The sequence below is a fragment of the Callorhinus ursinus genome, unplaced genomic scaffold, assembly GCF_003265705.2.
Source record: "Callorhinus ursinus isolate GAN/ISIS: 27379988/994484 unplaced genomic scaffold, GSC_fseal_2.0 scaffold1, whole genome shotgun sequence".
Lineage (NCBI taxonomy): Eukaryota > Metazoa > Chordata > Mammalia > Carnivora > Otariidae > Callorhinus > Callorhinus ursinus.
Window position 1 is genome coordinate 57,242,694 of NW_027397063.1, and position 17,194 is coordinate 57,259,887.

A 17,194-nucleotide genomic window follows, 5' to 3' on the forward strand; every position below is an offset into this window, starting at 1 on the left:
GGGATGAGCAGGAATTCAGGTTTTGGACACGTTGAACAACTTTTCTTAAAGATTTATTGATTTATTTATTTTAGAGAGAAAGTGGGCAGGAGGGAGGGGCAGAGGGAGAGAATCTCAAGCAGACTCCCTACTGAGCATGGAGTCTGATGTGGGCCTCGATCCCATGACCCTGAGATCATGACCTGAGCCAAAATTAAGAACTGGACACTTAACCGACTGAGCCACCAAGGCGCCCCTGCTTGGACATTGTTGAGCTCTTAAAGTTGGGTGGTAGAGTAATAGTCTTTTTTTTTTTTTATTGTCATGCATTATAACTTACATATATGTAACAAATATTATGTAAGAAAATAAATAATAAAAATAATTTAAAATACTATCCTCAAAAATAAAAAAAAGGAAGTGATGAAGGACATTTGAAGTTGTGGACTTGAATGACTGAAAAGCTACTTAAAGAAAAAACTAAGCAATCTTAAGTGGTTTGGTGTATTTAAGAAAACTAGAAGATGCTGTCTACCTATGTACTGCCCTCAGTGCCTGGTATTGTATATTTCTATAGGAAGATTCTATGTAAATTCTGAAGATAAGCATGAGCATACTTATTTAAACTATATGTGGTAGAACTACTTTTTTCTCTTTTTTTAGTGTTAAGACGCGACCAGTGAGGATGCCTCCAGGGTATCAAGCAGAGCTTGTTATTCAGTTGGTGTGGGTGGATGGTGAGCCTCCCCAACAGATTACTAGTCTTGCTGTAAACTCAGCATATGGAATGTAAGTAAACACTCTAATTTGTTTTAATATATTTTATATACTTAGATGTTTCTTTTAAAATACCTAAGTGCTAAAAGTGGGAAGAAGCCCTTAACTGGATTTTTACTTGATTGAAAATGGTATAAGAAAAATAATAACATAAATAAAACCTATGATTATTTATTCTTGCTTAAAGTCAAACTTGTGATAATATTCCCACTTTTAATGTTAAGAGGTTGTTAGGATGTTATTACACATACTTTCTGGTTTCTCTTCTATCCTTTTCCTCCTTATGTTTCAACTTGGATACTTTCTTCTGACTTGTCTTTTAGAGTTCACTGATTCTCTCTTCAACTGTTTCTAATCTTTGGTAGATCTACCCATGGAGTTCAGTTTTAGTTATTTTATTTTTCAGTTCTATGCCTTTCATTTGGTTCTTTTTAAAGCTTCTTGTTATCTTCCTATCATTCTTGTCCTTCATTTCCTTGAACATGTTGAATATAGTTCCTTTAAATATGTGTTTGATAACTCCCTATGTGGTATCTAATTTATTATTTGTCTTAGATTTTGATTATATTATCTTCATGTATCCCAGATTTGCTTTCTGGTTTTGTTTCTAATTTTTTTATGGAACATTATATGAATTTATATAACATCATATATTTATTTATATACCTATAAATAAATAAATATTATAAAGATAATTTTGGGTTCTAAGTGATGTTATCATCTTCCAAAAAGTATTCACATTTCCTCTAACAGGCTAAACTAAGAGGAAGTAGCTTAGAACAACATAGTCCAATCAGACATTCTTTGAAAGTTGGATAGTATTCCTTTTAAAAGCTAATTTAATTCTAATTAATCCTTATTTCTAGATTGTAGCCCTCCATAGAAGTTGTGCCAAATTATACTCCCACCACCGTTTTAAGAATGCCTGATCTTCCATTACCTTTTTTTTTAAAGAAAGGCAAGGCAGCTTTTCTTTTTTTTTAAGATTTTATTTATTTATTTGACAGGAGAAAGAACACAAGCAGAGGGAACTGCAGGCAGAGAGAGAGGGAAAGGGAAAAGCAGGCTCCCTGCTGAGCAAGGAGCCCTATGTGGGGCTCAATCCCAGAACCCTAGTATCATTCCATTACCTTTTTAACAGTGTATAAGCAAACTTTTAATCCCTGTCATTTTGTTAAGTATATAAGTAGACTTTTCTCATATCTTAAGTGAAATCGAACATATTTTCTTGTACTATGACATTTCTGTTTATATTCTTTGTCCATTTTTCTGCAGAGTTGTTAATATTTCTCTTACAGATTTGTGAAAACTATTTACAAAGTAGGAAAGTTAGTTTTCTATGTGACGTAACTTGCCAGTATTTTCCCTGCTTTTGTTTATGAGGTTGTTTAGGATGGTTTTTTCCATGCATAAATTTAAAAAATTTTTAAAGTAATTCTATTTTTTATGGCTCTGGATTTTGTGTCATACTTAGAAAAGCTTTCCTCACTTACTATATTCTCTTTTAATATATTTATTTTTAACATATTTAAGTATTTCTTCTGTCTAGCATTTATTTACATATAAGGTATGAAATAGGGATTAAACTTTTTTCCAGATGATTAAGAGTTGCAGCCAACACCACCTCCTGTATACTTCATCTTGTCCCTCAAAATTTAGAATCATCTTTTATCAAATAATACATTTTTAAAAATATATTTGGATCTACTTCTATACTTTCCAGTCTTCCCCTAAGCTAAGTCTGATGAGCTCCAAGAGCTCTTTGAAGCCATTTGAAAGGCAGACAACCTTAAAAAAATCTTGTGTTCCTGGAGTTTTTACAGTGTGGAGGTTCTATGTGAATATACATAAGGGGAACTTGTTTTTGACTGAAAACTTGTTGGGTAGGGAAACTGGAAGAAACAGCCCTTTAATGAATGGAGGAGAGAGGATGGAAGTGTGGGACAATCAATAATCCCATTATTTGATATGGCAAGAATATATGTTTGCAAGAATATAGCCCAAGTAGTTATGGCCGATGACTGATTTCAAGCCATTTTCAGGGTTCTGTACTCAAAAGACTGACCTATAAAGGCAAGGAATGACAAAATTAAGAGGCCAGGAAAGTATATCACCAGGTTCAGAAGCTGAAGGTTGTTTAGAATAAGTCAGAGAGCATATTTTCCATGTAAAGTAACTGTGGCAGTGACAGTCACTATAGAACCTCTGAAGAACCTACACTTGTATGAGAAAGACAGCTTGGACACCTTTCTCATAGACAGTTTGAACTGCCGAAAAACTCCGCTCAAGTGGCTACTTATATAAATCCCAGCAAAATTTTAAGAAATAAGTAATACCAATATTACACAAAACTTTCTGAGAATTGAGAAAGAAAAAGTCATATTCATATCTTTTTGGGCCAGCATAATCTGATGCCAAAATTTGAAAATACCATTACTAAAAGTGCAACATGAATATAGGTGTAAAAATCCCAGCCAAAATATAAATAAATCTAGCAATAATAATTACATACTATAGCCAGGTTTTGTTTATGCCAGGAATGCAAGGCTTGTTTAACATTTGAAATGAATTCATGTAACTCATCACATTAAAGGATAAAATAGAAAACCATGTAAGTAAGCCATGAGTTGCAAAAAGCAAAAACATTTGGTAAACCAAGAAGGAAATTTCATTAATCTGATCCATGGCAGGAAATATCATTCATACTTTACAGTAAAATATTGAAAGGTTTACAGACCTCTGAGATAAAAACAGGACTAGGATGACTGCTGCCACCACCTCTATTCACACTGTGCTGTAAGTCCTAGCCAGGACAATACAGAAAGGAAAATAAATCAAAGTTATGTAGATTAGAAAAAAAGGAAATGATTAGGTATGTACATCATTTAAATACTTTACAGATTATTAGAATCACTAATAGATTTTAACAAGATTGCTGAATACGAAGTCAATGTAAAAATAAGTTACATTTCCATATACTAAAAAAACAGAAACTAAAATTGTATAGATTCCATTTATAATAAAATAAAAATAATAAAAAATCTAGGACTACACCTAATAAAAGATAATCAAGACCTCTACACAGAAAACTGTAAAACTTAAGAGAAATTAAAGAACCTAAATCATGGAATGTAAAATTCAATAATAGTACAAAGATGTCAGGTTTTCACAAAATGATCTATAGAATTACCACAATGCCAGTATAAATTTTAGCAGCTTTTTTTCCCCTGGAAGTTTAAAACTGGTTCCAAAATTAATAGAGAAATGCAAAGGACCACAGTTAGCTATGACAGTACTAAAGAAAAACAGAATTAGAAGCCTTGCTCTATTGGAAAACAAGACTTATTAAATAAAGATAGATTGGTTATGACAGTGTTTCTATTGGCACAGGAGAGATAGACAAAAAGACCAATGCACAGAGGAAAGAGTGCAGAAAGAGATCCAGGCATTTATAGCCAAATTGGCTCTGCAGAGCAATAGAGGAAGTGACAGGTTTTCCCCCCAATAAATACTACAAAGTCAATTGAAAGATTATATAGAATAATATAAATACTACAAAGTCAATTGAAAGATTATATAGAAAACTGAAATTTGACTCTTCTTTCCTACTACACACAGAGATTCAAAAGGTATTATAGGAGAATATCTTCATTACACTTGTGTTAAGAAAATATTTTTTCAACAATACTCAAAAAGTATTAACTGTAAAGAAAAACATTAAGAACTTCTTGGAAAAAAGGGCATCATTAAGAGAGTGAAAGGGCAGGACAAGGAAGAGATATTTGGATTAATTATATCTGACAATGGACTTATTAATATGCAGAGTATAAAAAGAGTCTCATGTATCATCAATAAGGAAATCACAAATAACAAAAAACGCAGAAGAAATTTGAGTATGTTGCAAAGAAAGATATATAAATGACACATATATTTTCATATATATATAAGAAGGTACACAACCCCATTAGTAATGTTGGTAGGGTTTGCAAAGATACTGGGTAGCAGGAATTCTCATACATTGTTGTTAAGAGGGTAAATTGTTGAATCTACTTTATAAAATTGGTAGCATTATTTACTCCATTTTAGCATACATAGGTTGGCACACCCTACAACCCAAAAGTTTCATTTCTGGGTATGTACCAAATGAAAGGCAAGCACATATGTTTCAAAAGACAGTAGCATTATTTGTGATGGCAATATTATATTTGTAATAGCCCCAAATTATAATAAAATATGCCTATCAGAGTAGATTGACTAAATAAATTGTGACATATCCATTTGAATTCTACAGCAATTAAAGTGAAAAACTACATTTACATGTACAATATATATGAAAAAAGCCAAACATCTATCAAAAACAAGCAAAACTGGTAGAAAGTCAGATTTGGGGAGAGGAAAGAGTAGCAATAATTGGCAGAAGCGTGAGGCAGCTGCTTGTAACATACTATTTCTTGACATAGTTGTGGTTATGTGGGATTGTTCACTTTGTGATAATTCATTGAAGTGTACAATTATGTACATTTTTATTTATGAATGTTTCACTTGAATAAAAAAGCAAAATATAAGATTTTTGCAAATTGAGTAATTTTATTTCTAGAAATTTATCCGATAATTATATTCTGTATTTTAGTGCAAGTAACTTATGAAGGATATTCATTGTTGTATTGTTAATAGCAAAAGACTAGAAGCAACCTATTGTCCATTAACAAAGTTCTAGGTAAATAAATCAGATTACACATAAATATTATGGAGTTATTTTAAAAAATTCATGTCCTATGAATTTACATAGAATAATTACCAAAATATCTAATAAAGTTAAAAAAAATCAAAGTACAGGATATTATACTATGCGATATTGTTTATCTGTAATATGCTATAAACATCCAGAGTACATTTTTTAAACTTCTACAAATTGATAAGAAAAAAAATTACCCAATTACAAAATAAGCAAACTATATAAACAGGCAATTCAGAAAAGAAATACAAATGGCCAATAAATATGAAAGGATTTATAACTTCACTAGTAACAAGTAAAAAAAATTGAGGCAACAGAATAGCAATTTTTATGTTATATGAATTTTTAAAGATTGTTAGTATTTTTTTTCTTTTATGAATTTATTTTTTGACAGAGAGAGACACAGCGAGAGAGGGAACAGAAGCAGAGGGAGTGGGAGAGGGAGAAGCAGACTTCCCGCAGAGCAGAGAGCCCGATGTGGGGCTCGATCCCAGGACCCTGGGGTCATGACCTGAGCCGAAAGCAGACGCTTAATGACTGAGCCATCCAGGCGCCCCAAGATTGTTAATATTTTCCGTTAACAATATGAGGAAATGGATTCTTTTTTATACATTTTATCTTTTAAAATAAAACTATATCTTTTGACCCTAAAATTCTAATCTTAGTGAAATTTTTACAATTTCTGATGACTCACTTATGCACAGTTTGTAGAAGGATGTTCTTTATTATATATAATAACAAAACATTTGGAACCTATATAAATGTCCATAAATAGGAAGATGCTCTTTTAAAAAACATGTTACTTTTGTTCCTTAGAATACAACAGTTAAAGAACACAGACAAGGAAATATGTCTTCAATGTATTTTTGTGAAAATAAGAAAGTTATAGAATAATTATATGCTTGTTAAAACATGGGAAAAGGGCAAGAAGGGTATAATAACTGTTAGTGACAATCATTTTTGAAAGGGGATTGGCATACAGTGGGCCAATTAAGGGGACTTTCATCTTATATTTATTGTTGAAATTGTTTAAGTAAAAATACTTTAATTTTTAAAATTAAAAAATAAAGTTTAAAAAAAAGAAAACTTTGCTTTGTGCCTCTGAACATACTTTCCTTAGGGACTTGGGAATGTGAGTTGGTGAGAATCATCAGACACTAGAAATGGTTAGAAAACCTTGGACCTTTGGATATAAAAACAAAACCCATCTATATGCTGCCTGTAAGAGACTCACTTCAGACCTAAAACACACATAGGCTGAAGGTGAAGGATACAAACTGAAGTAAAACAAAACAAAACAAAAAATGCTGGTGTCACAATACTTATATCAGAAATGAACTTTAAAACAAAGATTGTAATAAAAGACAAAGAAGGGCATTACATAATTTTAAAGGGATCAATCCAAAAAGGTATTTACCCCTATGCTATTTGGGACAACATGGATGGACCTAGAGGGTATCATGCTATATGAAATAAGTTTGAGAAAGACATGACCTGAGCCCAAAGCAGAGGCCCAACCGGCTGAGCCACCCAGGCACCCCTCTAGTATTCTTAATTTTAATTAAAGATAAAAATAATCATTTTGGTTAGTGTAGTACATTCTAATTTCCTATTTTTGTTTCTTGTTAGTATTGCATTTGAGAACTCTATCATACCTGTACAACTTTAGAGAGATTAACTTGCTATGATATATAATTTGTATAATATTGCATTTACTTATAATATTGGGATCAATTCTACTTATGTATGGAAATTTTTTTGAAGTACTTTAATAACAAATTTCTGATTTGCTATTCATAAGAGCCATGAGAAGTAGATAAATCTAGTATTATAATTCTTTTTATAAAGTAAAGAAACTAAGGCCTGGCAAAGTTTCTAATTTTTTTTTCAAGGTCACCTATAAATGATGGAGATGTAATCTGCTGACTTTTATAACAATATTTTTTTTAGTTTCCAAAGTCTGTCTTATTGAAGATGTAGAACTCTGTGTGAAATAGCAAAACATCTAATATGGTAGAACTTTTTTCTTTTTACTTATAAGGAAGGCTATGTGATAGAGTAGAAAGAACTAGACTGAGAGTAAACTGATGATTTGTTAATCAGATTCAATCTAAGTAATAAAACAACATGGAACTTACATAAAATAAGCAAAACAACAGTCATGCAACTAGTGTTTATTTAGTTTAGGTAGCAAAAAGCACAAATATACAATTGTTCAGTTAGAAGGCATGTTGTAAACTGAGAAAAAATAGTTTGTGTAAGCCTAATGGTTAGGCTGACCAACATGCCTGCTTAGGGACACCTGGATGACACAGTTGGTTAAGTGACCAACTCTTGGTTTCAGCTCAGGTCATAACCTCAGGGTTGTAAGATCAAGCCCCATATCTGGCTATGCACTGAGCGGGGAGTCTGCTTCGGATCTCTCTTCCTTCCCCCTGCCCCTCCTGCTCATGTCCTCTCTCTCTCAAATAAATAAATAAATCTTCAAAATGCCTGCTTAGTAGAGCTGTTTTAATTTCTCAGGAGAAATTAATCAAATGGTGTTTGTCCTTTAATAAGTAGGACAAAATAAAGAACAAGAGAGTGAGAAAAATTTTAATTTTTGTGAATGAAAATTGTATCTCTTTATATCTACTAAGGTGTCAAAACCTTAGGTATAGAAAGTTAATTTTATGTAAAATTTTGTGTTAAATATATACTCTCTGTTTAAGAAGAGACATAATTTGGAGCTTAACAATTATAATTTTATTTTAAAAAGGCATCTAATTATTTCACAGCCAAAAAAGGCATCTAATTACATACCTAACCATCTATAGCTATTAAAGTGTGCCATTTCTTGATGTATTTCCCCATTGCATAGTGAAAAGATTTTCTATGATTCTATTATAAAAACATAAGGCCAAGTTCAAGAGCAGATTGGGTAATCGCTACCTACTAATAAAATTAATGCTGAAATATGACTGCAGGGGTCATGGCTACTATACAAGGTTAACCTATCCTATGTAAAGGCATGATATCCTTCCTGATATTATACCAATCATGATCTAACCTCCCCAACCCTAAGGCATTACTTTCTAATTATCTTATTTTTATTCAAAGATAAAAATAATAATGATTGCTGTGATACATTCTAGTTGCATATTTTTTTTCTCTCAGAGTTGCATTTGGGAACTGCAATGGGTTGGCTGTGGTGGATTTTATACAGAAGACAGTACTGTTAAGCATGGGGACCATTGACCTATATAGATCAAGTGACCTATACCAACGTCAACCACGGTCACCTCGAAAAAACAAGCAGTTCATTGCAGGTAGGAGATAAAACAAAATGGTTATGAGCTTGATTAGTTCATCCGTTTTCTTACATTTGGATTTCTTATCTTTCTTCTATGATATGGTTCAAATGCATGGCAATATAAAGTCAACATAATTTATGATATGTGAATAAAATTGGGCAGAAACATAGTGAGAATCTTGAAAGTGTAAATGAAGTGTTTAAACTTCAATTTGCTGTCAAAGTTAGGAAGCATCTCAAGTATCTTAGGTCGAATTCCTAAGAAATAACAGAAAACAAGAAGCTATTAAATATAAAAATGCTATGAAAATCAGGTTCTGTAGTTGAAAAATTTGTTTGCAATGGTTGTGTTTAACAGGATAATTTTCTCCTATTATATCTGGACTCTTTAAAAATATAATTTTAAGTATTTCACTATTTTTAATTTTTTAAACTCCATATTCTAGCTGTCACCTTTCCTTGTTGGATGGTGATTTTCTTGGAGGCATTTTCACAAATGCAGTAAACATTATTAACATTTTTAAATGCTATGAAAGAGAACATTTTGCTTGACAGGGCCAATAAATTTGTTTAACTATATATAGTTAATTAAGATATAAGCAGAAATAATTTCTATACAATGACAAATTTTGATATACCAAATTATCCAAAGTTTACTGAAATTTCAATATTTATCTGAATAGTTGGCTTTGTAAATAGACAAAATTTTGTACATTTTCTGTCCACTGATGTACTATAGTTGACAAAAAATTAGTTGAGCTCAAAGATTTGCAGATGGAAATACATCTATAGTATTATGTGTTTAGTTCTATTAGATTTTGTTTTTTTAATCAGTTGATTTTAAAAATTCAGTTGATTATTAAAGCTCTTATTAAATATACTCATGTAAAGAATGTTTTCATCTAGAAAGATAACATGATAATAGGTATTATTTTCTAAATAACAAATGTGCGAAACTTAACATCTGAATGTTATAATAAAAGAAGTTTCTTCCCAGTGATGAGTATTAAGGAGGGCACGTATTGCATGGAGCACTGGGTGTTATATGCAAACAATGAATCATGGAACACTACATCAAAAACTAATGATGTAATGTATGATAATTAACATAGCATAAAAAAACTAATGATGTACTGTATGGTGACTAACATAACATAATAAAACAGCTATAAAAAAGTTTCCTTTTGGACTAATGAAAAATTAACTTGACATGCTGAAATTCTCCCTTTGTGTTAATTTTTTTTTTTTTAAATAAACCTCAACCCTTTCCACATTGCTAACTTAGACCCTTTTCAAGAGCACAAAATTTCTCCTTCAGAACTTGGAATCTCTGTTTTTTTGTTAGGGATCTCAGCTTTTAGCAATATTTTAGGAATGCTGGAAAGTTCAAATTCTATAGGTTCTGCCTCTACTATTTCCAGCTTTTGAAAGAACGGCAGAATAAGAGAAATTGTGCACGCATTTACCATAAGATACCCTCATGATTGGGAAAGAGAACATTGATTTTTGAAAGTTTATGGACTCTAGGATAGGAAGATATTAGGGGTTAGGAGGCAACATTTGTATGTGGAAAGCCCAAACTGAATTAAAAAACTGTGGATCCTATGACAGCATCTAAGTTACTTACTGGATATACACAATGGGATGACAAGGTGTATATTGTGACGAGCATAATAAGACTGTTATTAATTTAAACTTATTGAAACTCAATTATGATTAGAGCTTAGAATTTTGGTGACTTTAAAATCAGGAAAAAACTGATGAAATCATAAACTTTGTTCATATTTCATGTATAAAATCACTACAATGAGTACTCACTTTGTGTTTACCAAAAACTAAAATCCCTAAGCTTTCTTGTTAATACTCAAGACTAAGGACAAGCATTTTGATTTTTATGAGGTAACAAACATATTATTTACAAGTGAAATAAGTTTACTACATAAAATGAATGAGAAATATGACATCTATTCTTATAGGATATTTGATTAAGTAAAATTACTACAACACTCTCATCATTCATCTATCACCTCTTTCTAATTGATTTTTTTTTAATATCTCCTTTCTAATTTGACTACCTAAACTTGCTGCAATTTCTTCATCTTGGCTGTTCTAGATTCTGGTATGATATCCCTTCCTTTCACTTTAGACTATTTTTCTCTCTTTCCTCTGCCTGCTGCTGATGCTGATGTTCTGGCATGTTCCAAAGACAACTTTTGCATGCGTGGCCTGTCTAACCTTTATCCTGATTTAACGAAACGGATCCGTACTTCCTATCAGAGTAAGTTCTATAAAGGTTAGGCAAATAGCTTTTTTAAGTCTTAATGCCTGGTTAAACCCATACATCTGTGCTTAGTAATGTGTTTTTAAAAACACATTCAGCATGCATGCAAATTTTTGTTTTGTTATGGAAGTGCAATCTGATAATTTTAATAATTGTATAAATACTTCAAATAGCTAATGTCATATACCTATTTATTCACACCCATTATATTTCCAACCCTGCAGACCACATTCTCTTAGTTCAAGAGTCCCTGTCTTTTGTTTTGAGGAGGAAGAGCGATGGTGTCCTTATAAATAGTAAACCTGACATTCCAGTATCAATAACAATTGATTGCTTTCTTGTTTTGGAAACCTTGTGCCTTTGGCCATTTTATAAAAGTGTTCTAACAAGGCCACAATATTTTCTTTTTCTAAATAATTAGATTTCTTAGAGTTAGCTAAGTGTTCCCAACTTCTGATCCTTTTTATTAAAATAGAATACACAAACACATGTTTCCATAGTGATTTTAGGTAATGAACACTATGAAATTGGGGAATTAAAGTCACAAACTAAAGAGTCAATAGTATTAACATTTACCATGGTGGAAATTGCAAATTTGAAGATGGTGGAGTAATCAATTCTATAAACTAGTGCAGAAAGAATGGAGAATGAGGGTATGATTGCAGGTGCAGATGATATTAGTGATATTAGGGGTGAACATTCATTGACAAGAAGACATTTACAATATACTAATCAATGTTATGTTTTTAAAAAGCAGGTTGCTTAACAATATATATGATGGCTTCATATTTGTATAAAATACACACACACACACACACACACACACAAATGCTGTTTGAATCTTGAATTTCTTCAGACTTCACCTCACCTGTTTGTAGATGATTAATGGGATCACATCATTTATAATAACCTAAAACATTGTCTTCCTGTAGCTAAAGATACTCAATCCCTGTGAAATCCATAAAATTTTTCTGGGAATGCCCTTATTTTTCATCATCAGCATCCTCTAATTTTCTACTCTAGCAGAACACTCCCTTTTTGGATGCTTTTCACTGTCTCAGCTCCTGGTGAATTGTGATAGAACATTGATATCTATGTTGACTTCTGCTTCTCCTAAAACAGAAACCTGTTAGGTATTATGATAACATTTCTTAACACCTGAAAATTATATGAAATTTCAGTTTCCATAAATAAAACTTATTGGCGCACAGCCACACTCACCTTTTACATACTGCCTATGGCTGCATCCACACTACAATGGCAGAGTTGAACAGAAACCATATGGCCCATGATACTCAAAATACTTACTATATTGCTCTTTACATAAAAAATTAGCTTACTTCTACCCTAATTCTATTCTTTCATACCCATTTCCTGCCAAATAAAAAGTTTCAGCCAAAACTTTTTCTTGTAAATATTCTCCAGGTGGTTTAACACACATACTCAAGCTTTTGAATCCCAGTTTAGCCTTCTCAAGGTTGGATGCTCCCAACATTGTGTGTGTATGTGTGTGTGTATGTTTGTGTGTGTGTGTGTGTGTGAGAGAGAGAGAGAGAGAGAGAGAGAGAGAGAGAGAGAAAATGTATCCATCTATACAAATAGAAAAAGTTTCCAAACATGAGATTGTAGATTTTACCAAGTTCTTCTTTTAGTTTTATGTATTTTCTGATATTTCTATAATAAACATGTAATGCTTTTATAGTAAGAAGAGAAATTGTATCCTGAAGATAAGAGCAGGAGCAGTCAGAATTCTACAGTATCAACCATGATATAAAGGTTAAAGAAGTTCTGAGACATGCTCACTTACTTCTAACCCTTCAATAATCTTATGTTGCCTTCAGATTTAAAAAGCAAAGATTTTAAACATTCAGGGTACTCTAAAATATAATTCCTATCTACATTTCCAAATGAATTTTCTACTACTCTTCTATAAAAACACTCCCCTTAAGCCAAGTATACATATCTTGCTACCCTCATAATTTATTCATATCATCCCCTCTCTGGAAATGCCCTCTCAAATTTTACTTCCTGTTGTAAACCTTTCCTGCTGCCATCAGAGCCCTATTGTGCCAGTTTCTTTATTTAAATGCCTATAGTGTATAAGCTTGTATGTGGAAGTATGTGAACCAGTTACTACTTAGCATAAATTCATTTGTATGTTTACTTATTTTTATGCATATGCTCTACCTTTCCAAATGCATGGCAAGAACCTGAAGAGTAGATCTCAAATTCTTTATACTCTCTACACCTAGCACAAATACGTGCTCAGTAATTAAATGATGATGGTTAGGATAGAGCATGTAGCTGGCTCTTTTTGCTCATATGAATAGCCAGAGGATTTTTCAAATTTGACAAGTGAAAGCAGAAATAGCTTCTGTAGTTCCAGGGTTCACTGGGATTCTGCAAAACAAATCATAGTTTCTTCTAAACAAAGATCTGAAGTGTCAAGACAGAAGTAAAATCAAGTCCTTAGAAGACTATTAAAAGATCCTCTATGTGTCCACCAGTGAGCTCCCTAGGAGTTCAGACAAGCCATGAGATTCAAAATCAAATTTCTTTAAAGTCTTCTCTTGATAATCAATATGCTATATTTTGATAAGGACTGATTAATTGGAATATGTTTTAAAAATAAATTTTATGAAAATTTGCTTTTAATTTATTTAATCATATAACCTGATTACATCTTTATAGTTCCATTTTATTATAATAGAGACTATTTGGCCTTTTCATGAATTGTTTTCTAATTTTCAGGAAAGCATATTTGCATTCTCTATTTGGGGGAACTTAACCCACTTCCTTTAAGTGTCTTTTCTATTCTGGGATTGTGCTCAGCAATTTGACTCAGTGTTATATTATTTAATGGTCATTGTAACCCTTTAAGGCAAATAGATAACTGTAGTTTCCTCTACAGATGAAAAAAATGAAGTCAAAAGATATTAATTTCCCAAAGTTACAATTAGTGGGAATTATACTTACACATATTTGATACAAAACAGGCTTCATATGCTTTCCACTGTATTATTGAGCGTCTCTAAATATCTGAAAGTTTCAGGATCATTGGAAACCAATTGCATTATACTATAATCAGGAACCACTTTTTTTTCCAGTTTTTATCCACAATCAATAAAATAATATATTCAAAAATGAAACAATTTAAAATTATTTCTCACAATTGAGACTAGACAGGTGCTCTCTGAAATCCAGCTTTTATATTTTATTGTATCAATTTTGCTCTCAAAATGATATCACATTCTATTTTGAATTTTATACTTTTCATTTCTGGAGAAACACCTCAATTGTGATCTTTTCCTGGGCTCTTTCACTGATCATTTTTTATTGTAGTTTAGGTTCCAAGGAACTCCCTCCCCTAAAACTTTATTCCATCTGCAAATCTTTCACATCATAGAATAATAAGACCCTATAGCTCAAAGGAAACCTCTGTATTTGACAGATTATGATTTGTGGAACCAGTGAAATGATTTGGAAAGAGCAATAGGCAAGTTCTACTTATTAACTACTCATTATGTCTGAAATCTTTGGCAAGTCACTTAACTTCTCTGAGTTTCTTTTTTCTCATATATAAAGTAAAAAATCATAATCCCTACATCCCTTAGAGACTTATGGAATTTTTCTTGGTTAATGTTTATAAAAGCATTTCTATAAATAGTAGACATTATTATTATAATAAAAGACAAAAACCAAGACACAGAGAGGTTAGATAAGTTTTCCAGAATCACAACCAGTCTATGGTATGACTAACACCCAGTCAGCTGCCTCATAGTCTAATGTTTATTCTACTTGTGAAAATGACAGAAATTTTGCTAGTTAGAGAATAGTAGTATCCTGTTTGAACAAAAAGGAGTTTTGAAAAGTGGGCTTAATGTAGAACATGTCAGACAGACTTGCTTGTGCATCAGTTTCTAGTTATGTAATGGGAGATCCCTTAGAAAGCCTCAAGTCTATCTATAGATATTTTCCTGCTTTCACTGCGTGGGTTTTTTCAGAGTGTAGGGAATGGTAACAGATACTGGGAACACAAATAGAAGCATAAAGAAAAATTCAGAAGAGGGGATGATAAGAATAAGAACTAGCAAAGAGAGGCAAATAAATATAAAAAATGAATTGGAGAACATCAAAAAATGGAGGAGTAAAAGAATAAGAAAAGAAGGAATGCCTCAAGGAACAAAAATGAGCAAAAATTATGGTAAATAATAAATGGGAAAAATTCATTCATTCAAAAAAATATTAAGCATCTTCTGTGTCTAACATTTTTCCAGGCACTAGATATACAGTGATGAGTAAAATAATTATGATCTCTTTCCTCAATTTATAATAGAAAACATATAAAGAATCCATAGATGTACTGTTACAGTTGAAAAAAGATAGCAATGCTATCAAGGAGAAAAATGAGATAAGCGGGAAATGTGAACCTTGTTTTGAGAGTGTTATGACAGAAGGGCCTATTTGAGGAGGAAACATTTAAGTGAAGCTTTATGATAAGAAGAAAACAGACAATGCTTTGGACTTACACTTCAGACCTCAATAGAGAAACAGGCCAGATTAACATCTAGCCTGAAATAAACAAACAACAAAACAGATATAATAAATGAAACTATGGTTTTTTTTAAGACACAGAACATCAGGCAATGAAATACAGTAATCTCTGACAAATGGGAAACAAAAGAAGTGAACCCTAAAACCACACGTTTACTGCCTTGAGAGTTTCTAGACTGCAGCAAAGGAGGAGGGGAAACCCAGGAGGAAACCTGTTGACTCCCAGAGTTGATGAGATGGAGATGAGAAACCAGGAAAATGAAAGCAGCTATAGTTTACAAAGAGGATCCCAGAGATCTACAGAATTTCCTCAACAAAGTACTGATCAACACATACTTATGATGAACTAAGCAGGGAAAGAGCCATCTGAAGGAATTAAAGGAAACAGTGCCCAGCACTCAAAGGAAATAGTGCCTATTCCCCACAGCCAGACTAGAAAAAACTTCTAATTAACATCCACTTCTAGTTAACATTGTACTGGAGATTCTAGCCAGTGTACTCAGGCAAGAAAAAAAGTTATCTAGGTTGGAAAAGAAGTTAAATCATCTTTTTTCATAGATGAAATTATCATCTATAAAGAAAATTTAAAGAAATCTACAGAAAGCTACTAGAACTAATAAATGAGTTTAATGAGGTGCAGGATATATGGTCAATGTATGAAAATCAATTTTATTTCTATTTACCCACAACAAACAACCTGAAATTGAAATTTGAAAATATCATTTATAATGGCATCGAAAATAGGAAACACTTAGCCATAATAAGACAACAAATATGAAAGACCTATACACTGAAAACCAGAAAACATTGCTGAGAGAAGTTAAAGAATACCCCCCAAAATGAAGAATTACACCATGTTCATGTTTCAGAAGACTCGATATTAAGATGTTACTTCTCTCCAAATTGATCTGTAATTCAATACAATTCCAATAAAAATTGAGGAGCCTTTTTAAAAAAGATTTTATCCATTTATTTTACAGAGAGGGAGAGAGTACAAGCAGGGGGAGTGAGAGGCAGAGGGAGAAGCAGGCTCCCCACCGAGCAAGGAGCCCAATGCGGGACTTGATCCCAGGACCCTGGGATCATGACCTGAGCTGAAGGCCGATGTCCAACCAACTGAGCCAACCAGGAGCCCAGGGAGATTTTTAATAGAAATTGACAAACTGATTCTAAAGTCCATACAGAAATGCAAAAGATTTAGACCCAAAGCAGCTTTTGAAAAAAGAACAATGTTGGAAAACCAATACTACCCAGTTTCAAGACTAAAAAAAAAAAAAAAAAAAAAAAAAAAAAATTGGTGTTACTGAATAATGTTGGTCCAAACACAATAGATCAATGAAACAATAGAAACTTCAGAAATATACGCACACATATATGAACAGCTGATTTTTGACAAAGGTGCAAAGGCAATTATGTAGAGAAAGGATAGTCTTTCCTACAAATGGTATTTAAACAATTGGATATCCTGTGTAAAAAAAATTAACTTTGATCCATACTCTGTGGTAAAATTTTTTAAATTAACTTATAAATAATGAGCCTTAATATAAAACCAAAAATTATAAATTTAGAAAAAAAG

At 32.2% G+C, this 17,194-nt stretch overlaps 1 protein-coding gene and 1 long non-coding RNA gene across 9 annotated transcripts in view; one reads left to right on the top strand and one right to left on the bottom strand.

The window, feature by feature from the left end:
* STXBP5L (syntaxin binding protein 5L) overlaps positions 1–17,194 on the top strand; it is a 404,049-nt gene that overhangs the window by 295,083 nt on the left and 91,772 nt on the right. For 6 of the 8 annotated variants that reach the window (XM_073894175.1, XM_073894170.1, XM_073894178.1 and 3 more), the window contains exons 18-20: positions 643–768; positions 8,648–8,799; positions 10,990–11,061. In XM_073894175.1, the coding sequence (XP_073750276.1) occupies positions 643–768; positions 8,648–8,799; positions 10,990–11,061 (350 nt within the window). The remainder of the gene's footprint in view (positions 1–642; positions 769–8,647; positions 8,800–10,989; positions 11,062–17,194) is intronic. The other 2 variants (XM_073894179.1, XM_025868878.2) reach the window with 1 other exon arrangement.
* LOC141373020 (uncharacterized) overlaps positions 1–17,194 on the bottom strand; it is a 185,430-nt gene that overhangs the window by 94,013 nt on the left and 74,223 nt on the right. The window lies entirely within an intron of this gene.